Source organism: Lygodium microphyllum, chromosome 11, assembly GCF_053477565.2.
Source record: "Lygodium microphyllum isolate KBCC chromosome 11, Lygodium_microphyllum_v1.1.10, whole genome shotgun sequence".
Classification (NCBI taxonomy): domain Eukaryota; kingdom Viridiplantae; phylum Streptophyta; class Polypodiopsida; order Schizaeales; family Lygodiaceae; genus Lygodium; species Lygodium microphyllum.
The window spans coordinates 134,084,979-134,100,585 of record NC_141145.1 but is presented as its reverse complement, the minus strand read 5'-3'; the positions used below and the strand labels follow the sequence as shown (position 1 = coordinate 134,100,585).

Here is a 15,607-nt window from a genome sequence, read left to right as displayed (position 1 = left end):
ATATGAAAGTACACGTGATAAGGGTGTATTCACACCCAAGCACATTTAAAACGCACGAGGGATTTTATTCCCGACAACCTCCCACCTAAAGGCAATGTGCCTTAAGAGGAGAAAAGAATCAGCTGAGTCTAGGTATGTACAAAGCTGAAATACATATATCTATCCAATACCCATCATCTGTCACGGCAATGAGCAAACCGCTCTACTAGAAGACCCTTCATGAGAAGATCTGCAAGATTATCATCTGCATACACTTTGACAAGCTCAATGCTCTTGCTATCAAGTACATCTCTAATGAAGTGATACTTCACCTGTATGTGCTTCGTCTTCGCATGAAAGACGGGATTTCGTGCTAGCATGATAGCAATCTGACTGCCACAATGGAGAACAGGTAACTCTGTAATGCCAAGCTCTCCCCCCAAACGTGAAAGCCATAAAGCCTCCTTGCATGCCTCAATGGCAGCCACATAATCTGCCTCTATAGTAGACAATGCACCACACTTTTGTAGCCTGGAGATCCAAGAGACTGCTCCTCCTGTGAAGGTAAACACATACCCAAAAGTGGACTTTTTGCAATTCGCATGACCAGCGTAGTCCGCATCCGTAAAGCCAACAACAGATGCCTTCTACTTCCCAAAGCAGATGTACAATTCCTTTCTACCTTTGAGGTATCTCATAATACCTTTCACTGCTTCCTAATGCTTTTTACCAGGGCTTTCCATGTATCTGCTAACCACTCCCACTGCAAAGGCAATGTCAGGACGTGTAGCAACCATAGCATACATCAAACTGCCAACAGCTGAAGCATATGGTATCTTGACTATTTTAGCCTTATCATCATTAGATGTAGCACTGTCCTCTACACTGATTTTCACATATGGAGGCAATGAAATCCCAATTGTTTTCCCCCACTCCATATTGAATGCTGCAAAACCTTGGAGATATACTCCTGCTGAGATAGATAGAGTAATCCTGTCAACCTATCTCTGAGTATTCGCATGCCAAGAATGTGATTTGCATCACCAAGATCCTTCATGTCAAAGCTGCCATGAAGACTTTGCTTCACTGAGTTCAAGGCATGAGTATCCCTGCCAGCAATCAGTATGTCATCAACATACAAAATCAAGATAATTAGGTTGCCATCTGCTGATGTACAAGCAGTGATCCACTTGACTTCTATGGAAATCTTGAGACTGCATGAATGTAACAAACTTATGATACCATTCTCTTGATGCTTGTTTCAGCCCATACTGACTCCTTTTGAGTTTACATACTATCTTTTCTTTCCCTTTTTCCACAAACCCTTTAGGCTGCTGCTGCATATATATGTCTTCATGCAGATCACCGTGTAAGAATGCAATCTTTACATCCATCTTTATGAGCTCCATATCTTCAACTACAACCAAGCCGAAAATAATTCTTGATGTAGTCATCTTGACTACACGAGAGAACATCTCATCAAAGTCAATTGCATGTTCCAGCTTGTACCCCTCCACAACCAATCTTGCTTTGTACTTTGGTGAGGAAACAGAAGTGACCTTTATCTTGTAAACCCATTTGCATTGAAGTATTTTCTATCATTTAGGCAATTGCACCAAGTCGCAAGTGCCATTTTTTTCAAGAGATTCCATCTCTGACAACATAGCTTTATACCATTTCTTGCTGTCCTGTATGTCCATTGCTTCCTTGAAGCAAAATGGTTCACCACAATCTTTCAACATGACATAATCAGCCACATTGTTTGCACCAAGAATGAATTTGTCCGGTTGTCTAGTAGCCCTAAACGATCTCCTAACCCAATGATCATTGTTTGCTGGCTGTTCTTGCAAATTTTCATTTTCAGCATGCTGTCCTAGCATTTCAGCCTGCAAATCAGCATTAACAGCTTGCTGTCCTGGCTGTTCTTGCACATGTAGTGGCTCATTATCATGGGTAATAGCTGGCTGATCATTTCCAGCATCATTTTCCGCATTTACAGGTTCATTTACAGCAGGTATTTACTACTGTACAGTGGACACATTTTGCTGTCCAAAAGGTATTTCTTCCTGGAATACAACCCTACGAACTTCCTCGACTCTTTCGGGTTGTTTGTGCATGCGATCTTCCCGGAAGAAACATCATTGCTGAATACTACTTTCCTTTTACAAGATCCCATAATCTATACCCCATTTCACCCTCGTCACCATATCCAAGAAAAATGAATTTACAGGACTTTGGCTCAAGTTTGCTGCATTCTTCTTAACAAATGTGCACAAAAGCCACGCAGCCAAACACTTTCAGGTGAGCATATAAAGGTGGCTTACCCGACCACGCTTCTTGGGGAACTCCCCCCCCCCCCCCAAAGACCTGTTTAGTGACCGATTAATCAAGTGTACGGCTGTCATAACAACCTCTGCCCAAAAGCCATGGGGTAATGCAGCATGAGACAGCATCATACAGACCTTATCACGTATGGTCCGATTCATACGCTTTGCAACTCCATTTTGGGGTGGATTATGAGGGGCAGTGAGCTCCCACTTTATCCCTTTGCTGTCACAAAATGCATGAAAGGCCTTCGACACATATTCCCCACCATTGTTAGAGCGAAGACACTTATCATCAACAAAGGTGACAAAATATTTATTTCTCCCTAAAGATAATCTTTGCATTTGACATATATCCGAATGTACTAACTCTAGAGGAGAAGATTTCAAAGAAAGAGACTTTTTATGAGACATTTGTGCATGTTTGCCATAAATGCAATGATCACAGTGCTCAAAATCAGCATAACGAAGACAAGGTAAGTAACCGAAACGAGAAAGCACTTTCATTCCTGTTTGACTCATGTGTCGCAACGGGCCATGCCACAAAGAAACACTTGGCTGCTCAATTATGGCAACAACATGGTCACACACACTAGATACATGAAGTGGATACAAAGTATCACTCTTACAAACCTCTAACAATCACTCTTGATCCCTTACAGATCTTTCATTTTCCATCACCAAAGGTGTTATGAAAACCATCATCATCTAGTTGCCCTCTGTGCTAATCAAGCTCTTCTTCAGCTGAGGTACATGCTGTACATGCTGAAGTGTAAAGAGAGAGCCATGTTGAAATTGTAACTGCACACTGCCAATACCTGCAATGTCACATGCATAGTTGTCCCCAAGATGGAGAACACCATATTGATCCCCTGTATAGACAGAGAACCACTCACAATGATGGGTGACATAAAAGGAAGCACCTGAATCAAGAATCCAGGTATGCATGTCATCATCTATATCTGCAAGTAAAAAATGTGCACCAAAGTGTGAAGAGACAAAGAGTACGTCATTCCCACTGTCACTACCATAAGTGACTACATTCACTTCTTCAATTTTAAGACTACTCTTCTTAGGTTGACCCTCTTTCTTCTCTTCCTTGCTATCATCTGTCTTCTTGCCCTTTCCTTTCTCTTTCTTCCATTTGTAGCAGTCACATTTGAAGGGTCTTGCCACAATGATGGCATTCAACATCTTTGCCATGTGAGTTACTGCATCCCATGCTATCAAAATTGCCTTTCTGCTATGATCTGCCCCTAGTATGCAAAGCACTAGAAGACTTTTTGGATGAATTATTATGGCGATTCATTTCTTCCATGAGTAGAGCACTCTCTACATCAGCATACAAAAGAATCGCATTAGAATTGCTCATAGCAGTCCTGAATATATCCCAACTCTCTGGAAGAATGCAAAGCAAGAACGTAGCCTTAAATTCTTCATCAATCAAAAACTTCAAGGCAACCAGATGGCTGAAAATGAAGTTAAACTCACTCAAGTGAGTAGACATTGTTGTACCCTCTTTCATATGCAAATCCATAAGCTTTTTCAGCCAATACACTTTGCTTGCGGCACTCTTCTGTGCATATAGTTATTCCACTCAAGTCCAAATAGCATATGCAAAATCCAAATCTTCAATGTTAAATAGCAAGGCATCAGAAATCGATAGCTCAATGGTTGAGTATGCAAGCTCGTTTAACTTATCCCAATCATCCTGTTCCATATCTGTGGGTTTTGTCCCTTTTGTCTTAATCGGCTTTGCCTGCTTCTTTTGCAACACGATATTGTAGCACTGTTTTTGCCAAACTACAAAGTTATGTGCCCCTTCAAGCTTCTTTATGTGCATGAGATTACTGCTGTCACTGCTGTCAGCCATGATTTTCAACCCAAATGTGACCAAAAAATTCAACAAATGCAGGCCCAAACTATCACACAAGTGACCAAGGTACAAACAAGTACCAACCAGCAATAAATGACCACATAGAAGCAAAGATTTTAGATCTGTAATTAAATTTTCAGAAGCAACAAACCATGTGCTACAGCATTCCACAACTGATTACAGTTGTTCCAAGGGCAAATGCATCACATTACATGAGAAATCCCAAATTTTAGCTGCAATTTCTGTTGTACATGTACCCACGGGCATAAAATTTGACACCCATGGTCAAAAGCCCCAAAATTTTGTGCTCAAAGCATTAACCATACATCTGCAGTGTCTCTGACACGCATAGAACAGGCCAATTTTGCCAAAATAGAGCAAATTCAGCAAAATACCCCAAATTTTCCAAGTGCTAGATGTCCAAATTGCATGGAATTAAACCTGCATGTACATAAAATGACCAAATGGCGCATAAATTTTGCCCCAACAGCAAAAGCCCAAAATTGCACGGGGTCCAATGTGCATCAATGTCGAGAAATTGGGTAAATTTCAGCCCAATTCTTGCATGTACATGAAAAGCCCCAAATGTCGAAGGCAAAATGTCACAAATTCCTGCAATTTCTGAGAGAAATTATCACTGTTGTGTCTTGCTCGCACCAAATCTTGACAAATCCCCAAATTTTTCAGGTTTGGTGTTCACAAATTTCAATGAAATTGAAAAATTTTCACTAAAATGTGAGAAGCCCCAAAATTACCAGGGAAATATGCTCTAATTTTGCAATTTCTGAGCCAAATTGTCCAATTCTGTGTTAAGATTTCCAAATCCGGAAAAAACCCCAAGTTTCTGGGCCTAAATCTGCACAAATCTGCGCACTGTGCTTGCGCGCATGAACACTCGAAGGAGAGGAGGCAAAAATAATCTCAAATATTTCTGGAAAAAAAAATGGCAGGTCAACAGCCATTCAGGTCCGATATATATTTGCAAGTCAAGTGGATGATGAGCCTCGTAACACTACTAGTCATTGTCTTACCACAAAACTTGCAAGTCCAATGGTAGCAATTTTCATTGCTTGAGACCTTCACAAGATTTTGTTGGGAATAAAGGCCCTTGTGCCTTTTAAATGTACTCAGGTGTGAACACACCCTTAGCACTTGTACTTTCATATATATGGCGAGAGAGTCTTCAAAGAGCCATAGTCCATAGACCATACCAGATCTCACGAGCTGAATATAATCTTTTCCTCCCATATTGAGCTCAACATCAGATTAAAGGTAAATTTATGTTTTCCCCTTAAGATTCGGTGAACCGGTCTGTTGATTTTACAGGAAGGACAGAAGCTCCAATGGCCATCTTGACATGAAAACTGGCATACAGCACAAACTATTTTCCTCTCTACCACCATCATCTTCATCCTTACCTCTTTCATATTTTCCACACACTTCTCCACATTCATTCACTCCCATGTCAGATACGCATGCCGTTGCTTCTCAATCGTTTGAGTTTACCTCCTCTTTTCCGCAAGATATTGGACATGCTCATTATGAAGGAACTCTTCAAACTAAGTATTGGTTTGTTAGCCCTGAAGAGAATAGATTTTTCCAATTGCAATCAAGAAAAGGTCAACAAAAATTTGAATTTATCTTTTTCATCATTTGAATTTAATGGACAAAAGGAACCTAACATATTTCCCACATCTACACAAATCACAAATCTATTTTTTCTTCCACCCATCCCACCCATTAGTTCCACTACACCATCCTTTCAACCTCCATTAAGTACACTTTTCATGCCCTTACACATCACACCCTCCTTTCATGCCTCCATGGCATTACCTAGTGGGCCTTCTCGTCATTTTCCTATGCCCCAGCTGACAGTTGGACAGGGCTTACATGTCCCAATGCTGCCATCACCTCCAGCACTTTATGGAAACATTCATAAAGTACCAATTCTTCATCTTCATCAACCAAACATGCCTTTAATAACAAGACCTTGACTCCAAAAACCTATGGGATCTTACACAAGGGTTGAAACCCCAACCTGATCCTGCACTTGTTCCTTACAAGATTGTCCACTCATGGATGGCCAAGAATGCCTCTTCTATTGTTGACCTGATGCAAGGTCTATTAGTTGAGTTTCATTCATAGCTTCAACATTTTGACTTAGCATCCGAGTGTTGGGCACACTTGACTAACCACTATGCGGCTCGGGATAGGACATATCGTATCAATTTAGACCATGAGCTCCAAAACTTTAAACTCATTATGCAAGATGACTTGAAACTCAAGTTGGCTGAGTATTAGCGTCTTCTCGCCGAGTTCTCAACCATGAATATTTTGCTTCTAAACAAGCTGCCAAGAAAATACTTCCATTTTGTGGAGCAGGTGATCTCACAGTCTAGTATGCTCACTTTCTATGAGTTTGAGTGTCAACTGCTACATTATGCTTAACTATTCAATCAATTTTAAAATTTAACCTCTATAGAGGGGGCTCTTGTTGCTTCTTCTCAAAACAGGTAACAAGGGAAGGGGAAACAAAATTAACACTCCAATCAAAATTAAAAACCAAAATTCAAATCAAAATGCAAATCAAACTATTAAGACCCAAGGAACCTCCTAGTCAACTCTAAAACCAAACAACAAAATGTAACCAAGAAAAATCAGTATTGTCAACATTGTCAAAAGGTTGGCTACTTTAACGACGAGTGACAATCAAAGACACGAGGCACAACATCAAAAGCTAAGACTCGGACCCCCACCCCTTAGTCGGGCAATCTCAAACGGGGGAGGCAAGATGGTAACATTCCTCAACAGGGGTTGTGGCAAGGCCAGACCCACTGCCATAGGTCAGCCATTACAATCGACAACATTCTCAATGCCGGAGGGCTTGTCTGACCAGTTTGCAGAGGCCCACATCATCTCCACAGAGACATTTAAGGATGCAAGTCTTATCTGCATCTGCTAGTTGACTCTTTATGAGGTGACCGTAGAGGCCCACTCGTCAGAGCCAAGTATTTCAATTGCGCCTTGAATTGTGGACAGTGAAGCTACCCATTATATGAGCCCCATTGAAAACATTTTCATTTCCTAAGACCCTGTAGCCACGCACGTCTGAGTTGGGACAACTCCTTGATCGCGATTTTAGGCTCACGGCCATGTCAACCTTACCACTCACCAAGGCTCTGATTGTGTTACACTGAATAATGTATACTGTGTCCCCCAGGGGTAAACTTATTATCTATTCAACAGCTTTGTGGGTTGGATTGAGCAATCTTCTTCAAAATGACCACAATCAAGGTCCTTTACTCTCAGACCGGTTTAGTGATTGCTCAAGGTGAAGCAAAGCTTAGTGGCATGTACTACATACACTAGTTTCTTTCTGAGCTGACAATCAAGGGCTCTAAGTTCCAGTATTTCCAAGCTTTAGCTACTACACGGGAACCTACAAGAACTGAGTGTCTTTGGCATTTTTGCTTAGGACATCTTGAATGTGACTCTCTTTATGAGTTGCTGTGTCGACAGATGGTTAATGGCCTTTCCCACCTGGAGCTATCGCAGGTTGTATGTAAAGCTTGTCAACTCAAGAAACAACAACGTATCCCATTCCCTCAATAGTCTACACATAGAGCTGAGACATCTCTTAGATTGATTCATGTTGATCTTTGTGGTTCGACATGCACTGCCGCCTTGAACAACATATTGTACTTCTCTTTGATTGAAGATGATCATTCTCATTATATGTGGGTGTACTTTCTCAAGCATAAGTCCGATGCCTTCACATATTTTTCTGCTTCGATAGTCATCATGTAGGATGCATGGGGAGTGACAGTGGGGGTGAGTTCATCTCCCATGAGTTTTCCAAGTTTCTACATGAGCATGGTCTTTCTTTGAGTGACAAAAAAGATAAGATCGTTGGCTTGCAAAAAGCTCTTTGTAGGTTGAAGCAAGCACCGCAGTCTTGGTTCCAAAGCATGCATGAGTTCCTTAGAACTCACTGATACCATTCTATCCCTTATGACACCTGAACTTATATGTCCATACTACTTCACGAGGGTCAGCTACATCCTACCATAGCAAAAATAAAGACCTAGCTCTATTCTACTTTTGAGATGAAAAACCTTGTTTGTTGTGTTATTTTTTGGGGATGGAGGTGGTTCCATGTGGGGATAGTATTCTTTTGTCACAATAGAAGTATGCTCTTCAGTTAGTGGACCAGTATTGCACGGATTAGATATCGTCTCTAGCTACCCCTTTTGATCCCACTATCTATCTTTCTTAGGATACCCTACGTCAATCCTTTGACAAAGTACACCTATAGGTCTGTGGTAGGGAAGCTTCTTTGGTTGATTTACACTAGGCAAGATTAAGCTTACTCAATTAGTTTGCTTAGTCAGTATTTTGTTGCATATAAGATGTCACATTGGATTGCATCTCTTCCATGTTTTGAGACATTTGTGATATAGCTATTCTTATAGGCTAAGTTATGGATCTGGTTTATGTTTGTAGGGTTACATTAACTCCAACTAGACGAGAGTTTCTCTAGCACCTAGCATTTCCATGGAGACTATCTCTTTACTTTGGACATAGCGCCCACCTCTTGGGCCAGCTATAAGCAAGAGATGGTGACGGCTTTCACGGCCGAGGCTCAGTATCGAACTCTTTTTGATGGTACTATAAAGGCTATCTACTTGAGGAGCTTATTGGTGGCACTTCAATATCCATGCGACTCTCCCACTCTTGTCTACTGCGGCAATGAGAGTATCATTGCCCTTGTGGGAAATCTAATCATTACACCACACAAACATAGCATATTGGGATTCACTTTCACTTTACTAGAGAGCAAATTGAGCTTGGCTCTATATAGCTAGAGTTTGTGCCTTCATCCAACAACTTTGCAAACAAACTAACCAAGATGATCAATCAGTCAGGAATCACAATATATTGTACCCAAGATTGTCTTAGATACATCCTCCCCTACTTTTTTAGATTGACAGGGAGAGGATAATTCTGTCCAACATTTTGAGAGGGGGCAGCTTCCTTCTCCTGGTGGAGAGAGGATGTTGGATACAATTTCCTTTTCAGCCACTTTTATATATTGTATTTTATATCTTCATTATCAAGACGACATGATTGTAAAAGGACACTTGGGTGAGTAAACAACTCCCCTACAAGGGCACTGTCCAAGTGGTACCACTACATAGCATTTTGCATGAGTATGATTGTGCGTGCATTGCCTCTTGGATAACTCTAATGCATTGGCATTCTGTTGTTGTAAACATACATATGTGCACGTTTATCCCTTTTCGATCTTTTTGAGTGGTTGACTCTCAATCCATCATATTTGTGGCATTGTAGAAGGCAATCTCCAAGGTAGTCTCCCTTCCTTGCTCAACTTCGCCAGCTTTCTTTTCATGCATAATTTTTTGCCTCCAAATAACCCCCATATTTGCTTCAAATGCTACTAGCCTATTTCTTCATCATCAACATTCAATAGTGGGAAGAATAGCCTCTTTATTTTGTGAAAGCCTTTGGGTCTAGCTACTAGTCTTCTGTCCATTACTTAATGGACCACCACCTCTACTTTTTGAAACAATCATTATTAAACCAAAAAAAAACAAACAAAACTTCACTATGGTTCTGTCTACCTTTGTAGATCTTGGTAGACCATTGGGCAGTCAACGTGCACCCTTTTTTCGATGCCCTAGCCTCTTTGGTGCTTTGGTAAGAAAACCATCGCTATTGTAGTCTTGGTAGGCCACTGCGCAATCAGACAGTACCCTTTGTCTAATGCCTTGGCTACTTTGGGGTGGCACATCTTGGGGTAAAATCACATAAAACCAAAACACTCAAAACTTTGGGTTGGCCTTTCTTTCTAGCTCAATTTTTGGGCTTGAGAGGGGGTGTTGAGCAAACATAAGTAAAATGTGCCAAATTAGCCACTTAAGCAACCCCAAAAATGCTTAATTAAATAAAACCCTAAAATGGTGTGCGATACAAGGTCTTGAAAGTTTCTATAAATATGCATGCTACCCTCGACTCAGCCCAAATCTCGTTTTTGCGGGTCTCAAGCCCTCTAGCTTTGCTATCCACACCCCGTTCACAGAGGATATCTCAACCAAAGCTACCCATTGCTTAGAGCCTCCATCGCATAGTCTACATCCATTAGGCACCTACTTAGAGCCTCCATTACACAATCTACATCGATTTTTGCTGCATTTGCTGATCAGCCACATCATCTATAGTTGGTGACTTGCTGAACTGCTGTGTTTGTCATCTGCGGCTGTTGTTCACACTGCCACATCATCATACCTGCATTTTTACTGCCGTCAGCATACCACATCATCATACCTAGGTTTTTGCTGCATCAGCCTGCCATGTCATTATCAGCTTGCTGCATTTGCAGTTTTCTCCCCTCTCCCTATCGAACATTGATCCGGAAACACACACTACTGCATTTGCTGTTGTCCAATATCCGGAGGCTACCTTGCTACATTTTGAGATCCGTCAAGAGTATGACACACACTCCCACTCAACACCTCTGCCTCCGTCCTCTAAACAAGAGTTCCAGGTTCATTTTTCATTCCTGCATGGTTTGTTTGATGCATGAGCATTCTATGTTCAGCATTCAGTCATTAATTCAAATTTCCACTATGTTCATTGTCTCTAAGTTACCCTAACCCTAACTTTGTTCTTTTGTGTTTATGCTTTGTCGTACGCTTTCATTTATGTTTCTGCATTAGGGTATTTCATCATGCCCGCTACTACATGCGTTTGAGGAGGCTTTCAGCCCCATGCGAATGCTGCTAGTCTATCTAATGCCTCATCCACCTCCTCCACAAGTGGAGGGACCAACTAAAGCTTACTTGTTTGCTGGTATCCAATCATATAGACTTATATATTGAGGATGATGAGTTGATGTTGGAGAGACTAAGATTGGCATTAGAGATGTTTTGCATGGCTACAAGAGTGACAATCAACCGGCACGAATCAATTGATTTTCATACAGTAAGGAGCTCACGTGGGCTTCGTATGTGTGAAGAAGGGGCAAACAATTAAATAGCTTCCACTCTAGGTGGAACTCAACATCACAACAGCCCAACAATATGTATATGTGCTAGATTCCATACAATTTCAGCTAAACTATTGGAGAATAGCCCGGCTCTCTCTAGCCAGGCAAGCTCTAGTGGTCAATCAAATCTCATTGAAGATGGCCTAGTATATAGCTTCATGTCGGTGCTGCCCTCCATCCTGTGTTTGTTACTAACATTGCTTAGTTCAGAACTTCCAGTGATCCATCTCAAACCAGTCCAAGGACCCCTAAGCAAAAAGAAACTAGTAAATTGTCATCAAACACCTCTCAAAGGGAGGTTTGGAGATTATTGATCTAGGGTACCAGACCCATGCCCTTCTAGGCAAGTCAATGGTCCAAGGACTCGCTTCAAGTGAGCCGACTTGGAAACTTCTCCTTCAACAAGGCTTCTAAGAGTTTCGTCCCCACCTCGGAAGAGACTGGAGGCCATCTCTAAGGAGGATCTTCGCCTGGGGCCCACAACCCTTCTTAGATCATCCTTTCTCTCTAGTTTGTTATGAATCTGGCAGCACCTATGCAAGGTGTTGGAAGCCCCTACATTGTCAAGAGGAGATTCAGACGTACCAAGTCATATGAAAACCCCAAGTTAGACAAAAAAGACACACTACCACTGGGAGAGCGCACACACCTTCAGAGAGCTGGTTGCCAAGCTGAACCTACCCATTCCATCAAAAGTTGGAGAGGTATCTACATGGATGTAGATGGGGAGATCCCACAGCAATGCAGCCAAGCCGCAATTGGGCAGCTGAATTTCACCACACCAGTGTCACTCTGCAGGCTGCAAACGCTGCCCCCCCCCCCCCCCAAAAAAAAAAAAAAAAAAAAAAAACACTTTCTCCACCATTTAAAAGGGTGGCAAATTAGCAATAGACACACAGCAGTACCACCAAGTCATGGGACTCCAAGGGAAGTCATGGAGGCTTAACCCAAACTCCACCTGATCAAACATCCAAGAGCGACAGCTGTGGATCCAAGAGGGCCGACGAGTTGGATTGGGATCTAGAACAATGGAGTTATCCAGCCTGGTCAATTTCACAAAAGGCAGTTAGCTTCTTCACCATGTGATACATCAGAGCCTACAACAGTTCATAGGTGTAACATACAGAATACCACTAAGATCTGTGACAAGCACATAGCCAAACTGTATTCCATTGCATGGAGAGATGGTTGTCATCCTATGGTTTCCTACAGGGCATCACACAGATATAGTTGACTGTATCATTGCCCTTTCCTGATTGATAACCTTGTTTTAGAGTTCAGACAAACCACTGACCACTCCTTGATATCCCCATACCGTTCTGCATCATAACAGACCTACACTTCAGCACCAGTACCCTAGGATCCGCTTCTCACATGATATGACCATGTGTACTCTGATGACTACATATCTAGAAAAATCTCAGACAAACTGACAGCACTTTGGGATGTGTACAACACCAGGCTTCCAAGTGTATGGTTTACATAATATGTTCGATGCTGCATTCGGAACCTAGTGAACCCAATTCATGCATAGGAATGTTATAATTCAGCTGTAGCAAGGACTGTCATGCATGATGTTCTGGCATCCAAGACATGATATGAACTTTGAGACATCTGATTAGTATGTTTTCTTATAACAGATATTGCACACACATGCACAGATCTACACCACACAACACGAACAGTTGATGTAAGTCAGCCACCATGCTCACTTATACAACATGAAACTGTATACACATGCCCAGCTAAAGCACATAAACAGCAATGGATGTAATTATGCCATCCTACTCACAACCAGCAACGAGTGCATCCTTATTTTATAGGAATCAACTTACTTGCCACTAGGCATCACCTCAATGGCTGAATCAAAAAGTTCTGCTCCAAAAGGTCCAACCTTCTTCCTTTTAATATCCCCAAACCCTCCTTGTAGATTGAGCTTCATCCGTTTCCAACGTTGTACAATTGCATTCGGCTGCATTAGAAAATGAGGTAACCTCATCACACTAAGATAATACAAATAATCTATAAACTGTGTAAACAAACTGATAGAAAGACAATGTCAACTGACTGACTTTGCATCCATGTGTAAGACATCATACACAGCCCTAAAGTGGATATGATCTCAAAACACCATCACCTCCAACATTTATCCTGACCAACTGAGCCCAACCAAAACAAATTGATAAACAACTGAATCAACCGAGCTTGACAGTTTTTGTACTATCAGATAGCAATTACAGAAATGTCTTGTTAATACTACTCTTACAGGAGAAAAGCATTGTTAAAGTCTCTTCAAATTTTAGCATTATATGCACAAGTTGCTACAAATATACTCAACTAAGGTGTAAGCCACTTTTGTGGCTATTGACAGTAAATGAATTATTCATTTTACATCACATGCACAGTGCGCACACTATAATTTATTTGCAAATTGTGACGGCATTGCCAAGGCACCAGCAAAATCAAATCACTAGACTGTACAAAAGTTCACTTTTCCCCTACATCAACCAATGCACACCTCCAATTTAATGAAACTCTTTAGTACCATCATACCTGGTCCATCATGGTGCCAACAAGACATTGACTTCCTTTAGTGTAAAAAGAATGCCAAGAAGGGCTTGCTCTGAAGTGTGGCATTACCAGACAAGTGGTCCTACACACTAGACTTTTGACCAAACTCTTCTTGGCATATTTTCCAACCAAAATTTATCCAGTCTTGTAGCCCTTGATTACTCCACATCTAGACTTGGGTTTGCTTCAAACATCAAATATCTTGCTGTGCAATTTTTAGATCCTTGTTAGCACACAAGCATGTAAACACATTACGTGTGTATTAGTTGTTAACACATGTAGTCTACAAGGGCATGCATTCATGTACGTAAGTCCCAGTAATCATTACCAGAAAAGGTTGTACAATGCCATGGATTTTTTGGGATTTGTAAACTAGATTACTTCGATAAATAGTTTCAACTTAAACATTAGACTTTTGCTCAAGATGCTGCACATTTGTCAGACTAGCAAACCTTAAACACAAAACGTGCAATCCTTCGAAGTGTAAAATATCAAGCAAACAAATGATGTAGTGTGAAAAAGTGATTAGAATCATTCCAAATGAACCAAAAGGTAGACCTAAACTTCAACATGCAATTCAATTAGAGACCAGAAAGATGGCACAACTAGACTAGATATATTGCCAAAAAGGATACAAGTAAGCAAAAAAGCACCATACTACATAAGAGAAGAATTACCTCAAAATAAAGAGCTCTATTGGTCAAAGTAAGCCTTCCAGGCCAAGCAATATTCTTTTCGTTCCACATTTGCACAGGTTGCCTTTTATCAGCAGCAACATAAAGGACAGACTCGTTATCTCCGAGCTCAAGGGTCAAACGTGCTTCATTTGTATAACTAATTATTTGTTCATGAACCCTGCCACATTGGAAAAATCATTCATTCCTGCAGTTGTGTGCATGTGTCTAGGCAAGCATGCATGTGAACATACTAAACCTCAAATAAACAGGAACGGGGGGTGGGTTTTGAGGGGATTGTTTTGCTGTATTTAACTTTTTGTGGAGCCCAAAACTGACCTAAAGGACAAATCAAGTACATCAATATCATTTGTACATTCCACTTCAGGTGTCAAAAGGCGTAGTCAGTTGGAAAACTAAAGCAGAAAAAATAAAACTAAAGTTTGTAGATCACCCATCTACCCTATCTTCAAGCTTCATGTACTTCGGCCCATTCTTGTTTCCTCTTCTTCAACTAGGTGGGTATGGTCCTACACTTTTTTTGTAGTATTTCAGGTTCTGGAACAATGATGCCTTTCCCCATCTCTTCATCCTCTAGGATCTTGATCTATTCCCATCCTTGATCCAAGCCCCCCTTCTCTGATTTCCTTGGCACCTGATTCTTGTTAACATTTTATTCAATCTTTGTCATGACTTCTTTTACTAGAATCTCTTTCTGTGGTTCAAATTGATGTACCTGATGGATAATCTCATCTTCATTTTTCTTTTGCTAGCTGATGTGTTTTTCCAGTCCTTGCACTTTCTTCTTTGTTTCTATCAACTCCTTTAGCATTTTGTCTTCTTGTTGTAGCTAGTGGACCATATCCAATAGGTTTCGCTCCTACAAGGAAGGCCTGCTGAATGGTTTCAATGGGGGCAAGGCCAACACATCGGAGGGCTTGGTTCATAGATAAAACTGGGGACTATTAGTACTATGCTTCCCTGGCCATCTGAGGGGCAGCCCCGTGCCCTTAGGTGGCTGGGACTACTTTACCCTACAGTGGCTGAACTGGCGAACAGTGGGGTTTTACGGCTGGTTCAGCAGGTATGTGTAGGGTGGAAAGCTAAGCAGATGAAC

At 41.3% G+C, this 15,607-nt stretch overlaps 1 protein-coding gene across 16 annotated transcripts in view; it reads right to left on the bottom strand.

The window, feature by feature from the left end:
* LOC148029409 (chromosome-partitioning protein, putative (DUF639)) overlaps nucleotides 1-15,607 on the bottom strand; it is a 183,758-nt gene that overhangs the window by 51,687 nt on the left and 116,464 nt on the right. For 15 of the 16 annotated variants that reach the window (XR_015692424.1, XR_015692425.1, XR_015692426.1 and 12 more), the window contains 2 exons: nucleotides 14,494-14,671; nucleotides 13,081-13,217 (listed from right to left, as the gene is read on the bottom strand). Coding sequence is in view for 12 of the 16 variants with exons in the window: in XM_087688222.1 (XP_087544348.1) it covers nucleotides 13,081-13,217; nucleotides 14,494-14,671 (315 nt within the window). In the remaining 4 variants the exon portion in view is untranslated. The remainder of the gene's footprint in view (nucleotides 1-13,080; nucleotides 13,218-14,493; nucleotides 14,672-15,607) is intronic. The other variant, XM_087688233.1, reaches the window with a different exon arrangement.